Raw genomic sequence first — 3,966 nt, 5'->3', positions numbered from 1 at the left:
TGAGGCAGGAGGATCTCTTGAGCACAAGAGTTTGAAGTTACTGTGAGCAGTGATGCCATGGTACTCTACCAAGAGCATCAAAGTGAGACTCTGTCTCAAAAAAATAAAAAATTACTGCTGTGATGCCTTTGTTGAGATGTCCATTATGTGAGAGCAAGACCAGGCCTGCTGTGACCCTACTCAAAAACACTTAGTACATGGGCGAGGTTCGGAGTTGTTTGGTTATTGGCCTTGGTCACACAGCTCTGCATAGTGGCAAGAGAATTTGCCTTTCGGGCAAATGACTTGGCATTTATGTGGCTAATCCCCATTATCCACCACCTCCCTTATGGTTTTCCAGTGAGTTTTTTTTTTTTACGTTGATGGCAACATGACATTTCATGTCACTGGATTACAGTTTGTTCTCTTTATAGCTACAGCTAGTACTTACTGAGCGCATTTATGCATTGGCTACTGGGATAAGTACTTCCTATTATGGTATCTCACTTCATTGTTAGAACCTCTCTGTATTTTGAGCAATATTGTAACAGTAGCAGGCCTGGGGCTTGCCTACAAAGTCCAGAGCTCTTAACTTGCCATTAGGAGGAAATGCTTTCTGTCCATTTTTCAAAGCTGACTCATTTTTCTTCAATGAAATCACAGTGTGTCCAAGGTGTAGAGAGGGAAAGTAGCCCCAGAGATGTTGGTAGACAGATCAAGTACATAGTCCTCCCTGTGAGGGGACAGCTGCCCCATGGCATTTTTTTTTTTTAATTTGTTGTTGCAGTTTTGGGCGGGGCTGGGTTTGAACCCACCACCTCTGGTATATGGGGCCAGCACCCTATTCCTTGAGCCATAGGCACCACCTCACGGCATTTTATTTATGACTTAACAAACATTTACAGGTACTGTACACCCTTTGAAACTACATTTTGAGTAAATAGGATCTCATCAAGTTCATAAACTAACCAAACTCAGACTGGCTGCTGTCCTCTTAGTCTATCCCCAGTTTTACCCCTGTCCTCCTCTTTCCTGTTGCAGGGCCAGATTGTGATGCCACGAGGCTGCCGGGACTTTGGCTGGGACCCCTGCTTTCAGCCTGATGGATACAAGCAGACGTGAGGAGCCCCTGTTTTCTTCCCTGGGATGTGGGGTCAGGACAGCTGTGGTCTGGGTTGGGTGGCTGCCCCGCCTAAGGGCAGGCATGCAGATGTGGGCGGGGCAGGCTCTGAGGCTGTTCCAGCTGGAGGCAGCTCTGCTGGGGTGGCCCACAAGGAATCTGGATGGCCCAGGGCACAGTGTGGAGGAGGCAGCTGGGAGGAGCTAGGGTTGTGGGGCTCTTTAGGCGCCAGCTTACTCCAGATCAGCTGTGTGACCAGTAGCTTCCCCTCCCTTGCCTTGGCTTATTTGTATAGAAACTTGACAATTTTGTAGGATGATTTTCTGACTCTGCCATCTAGATTGGGAAAACATTAGCACTTTTGCATCCTCTGGTAGGTCCCACATTAAGCCTTCAAGTTCTGAATATTTCACACTAATAGCCCCTTATTTACAAAGGACATTATTGGAATCAGGCTTCCCAGGCTGGGGGGTCTCTTAGGGAATGTGGCCTCTGAACTCAAAGTAGGCAGGCAAGGCTGAAGACATTGTGAAAAAGCATTGTCCAAGATGGCTCGGTGCCAGTAGCACAGTGGTTAGGGCGCCAGCCACATACACCGAGACTAGTGGCTTCAAACCCCACCTAGGCCAGCTAAACAACAATGACATCTGCAACAAAAAATAGCCTGGCATTGTGGCAGATGCCTCTACTCCCAGCTACTTGGGAGGCTGAGGCAGGAGAATTGCTTAAAGCCTAAGAGTTGAAGATTGCTGTGAGCTGTGATACCATGGCACTCTACCGAGAGCAAGATTCTGTCTCAAAAAAAAAAAAAAAAAGCATTGTCCAAGAAGCTCTTTGGTAACAGAAATGTTTTCTATCTGTGCTGTCCAGTTGTGTGGCCATTAGCCATATATGCCTTTGGAGTACTTAAATGGGGTTAGGCTGAGGGATTAAATTTATTCTATTATTATTTTTTTAATTTTTATTTATTTATATATTTTGAGACACAGTCTTAAGCTGTGGCCTGGGTAGAGTGCTGTGGCATCACAGCTCACAGCAACCTCAAACTCGTGGGCTTAAGCGATTCTCTGGCATCATCCTCCCAAGTAGCTGGGACTACAGACATCTGCCACAACTCCCAGCTATTTTTCAATTGTAGTTGTCATTGTTGTTTGGCAGGGCCAAACTGAATTTGAACCCACCAGCTCCGGTATACATGGCTGGCACCCTAACTGCTGAGCTACAGGTGCAGAGCCAACTAAATTTATTTTTATTCAGTTATGGTTAATTTAAATAGCCACAGGAGGCCAGGGGCTACCAAACTGGACAGTGCAAGTCTGAAGGCCACAGGTGGGTGTGAGATTTTCATGTCATCAGAGTCTTGGCACGGAGGATGGGCCCCTGCCCCCAGCACATTAGAGGGGACTGCTGTGTTTGCTTTGTCAGGCCCCAGTGCTTCCTGTCAACAGATGACAAAGCTGATCAAACATGCGGTTCATCCCCTCTCCCCAGCTTCCCTAGGGACTTTTGGGCACAGGAAAGCAAGTTTAATATCCCTCCATGCTCATTGATACGGGTTCTACCTACAGTGAAATTTAATGCTCTGATTTTTTTTTGTTTTTTGAGACAGAGCCTCAAGCTGTCCCCCTGGGTAGAGTGCCGTGGCATTACAGCTCACAGCAACCTCCAACTCCTGGGCTCAAGCGAGTCTCCTGCCTCCGCCTCCCAAGTAGCTGGGACCACAACGCCCGGCTATTTTTTGGTTGCAGCCGTCATTGTTGTTTGGCGGGTCCAGGCTGGGGATTCGAACCTGCCACCTTAGTTGTACGTGGCTGGCGCCTTAGCCGGTTGAGCTATAGGCGCCAAGCCAATGCTCTGATTTTTTTTAAAAAGTAACTGGCTACCAGGAGCTGGTGTTCCCTATTCCCCTTTGCCGGGGCTCTGTGAGCTCCAGGTGGGATGGTGGAGAGTGGAGGTACACTTCCTCCCTGAATCTGGGATCGCTCTTTGAGCTGCAGTTGTCATCCTTCAGGTATGCAGAGATGCCCAAGGCTGAGAAGAACGCCATCTCCCATCGCTTCAGGGCGCTGCTGGAGCTGCAGGAGTACTTTGGCAGCTTGACTTCCCCTGAGGCTGGGGAAGGGGGAGGCCACCTGGACAAGGGATTTGGGGAGGGCTAGTCTGAGACCTCCCCCATCAGACAGGCACCCCTCAAGTACTTCCTTCAGGTTTGCCCCTTGCTGCGAATGTCAAGGCAGCCTCACCAGCCCTGTCTGAAGAGCAGCTGGCTCTGCTTAGAGGAAGTTGACACCATCCTCTTGCCCTCAAGGATTCAATGATCTCCCTACAGCTTCCAGGCCTGAGGACCTGAAGAGAGCTTGGGTATTAAAACTGGCCTGGCAGGATTGAGGGTTTGGGGAATAACCATACAAACAGTCTTAGATGTTTTTAAAGTGAAGCAAATAAAATTTCTGAATGGCTCATGTTTCTAAAATAAAGCAGGTATGTCTGTTTTGAACCCTTCCCTAGGCAGGTTCCTGTCTCCTAAGTCCCCTTGGTGGGTGCCAGAAACTTTAGGGATGGAGTGGAGGGCGGATGGAGGACAAGGGCAGCACTGAGTGGAAGGTGACATTGTGAGCTGAAGCATCCCATCTCCACCTGTGTTCTCACCTCATTCTTTCAAGTCATAGATTGTGGGCTGACCTCCACACCAGATCTGTGCTGTCCACTCAGCGGTGGAGGGATGCCCCTGCCCAGATGGCGTCCATGGCCTTTGCTGGGCAGGGGTGGGCTGTGCAGAGTGTCCAGTGTTTTTGCTTTATGCTGTTATACATTCAGGCAGTTAAAATGCTGCTTTATGATTAATGCCAAGTTGGTTTTTTTTTTTT

General features: G+C 48.6%; 1 protein-coding gene across 1 annotated transcript in view; it reads left to right on the top strand.

Annotated features, from left to right (window-relative positions):
• Positions 1 to 3,576, top strand: part of ITPA (inosine triphosphatase) — a 12,056-nt gene extending 8,480 nt beyond the window's left edge. The window contains exons 6-7 of the mRNA XM_003788218.3: positions 1,021 to 1,097; positions 3,111 to 3,576. Coding sequence (XP_003788266.1) covers positions 1,021 to 1,097; positions 3,111 to 3,258 — 225 coding nt within the window. The 3' untranslated portion in view covers positions 3,259 to 3,576. The remainder of the gene's footprint in view (positions 1 to 1,020; positions 1,098 to 3,110) is intronic.
• The last annotated feature ends 390 nt before the right edge of the window (positions 3,577 to 3,966 follow it).

The sequence above is a fragment of the Otolemur garnettii genome, unplaced genomic scaffold (genome assembly GCF_000181295.1).
Source record: "Otolemur garnettii isolate 467f Iridium unplaced genomic scaffold, OtoGar3 scaffold00025, whole genome shotgun sequence".
NCBI classification, from domain to species: domain Eukaryota; kingdom Metazoa; phylum Chordata; class Mammalia; order Primates; family Galagidae; genus Otolemur; species Otolemur garnettii.
Note: the sequence above shows the minus strand (reverse complement) of the source record. Positions and strands in the feature narration are given on the sequence as shown.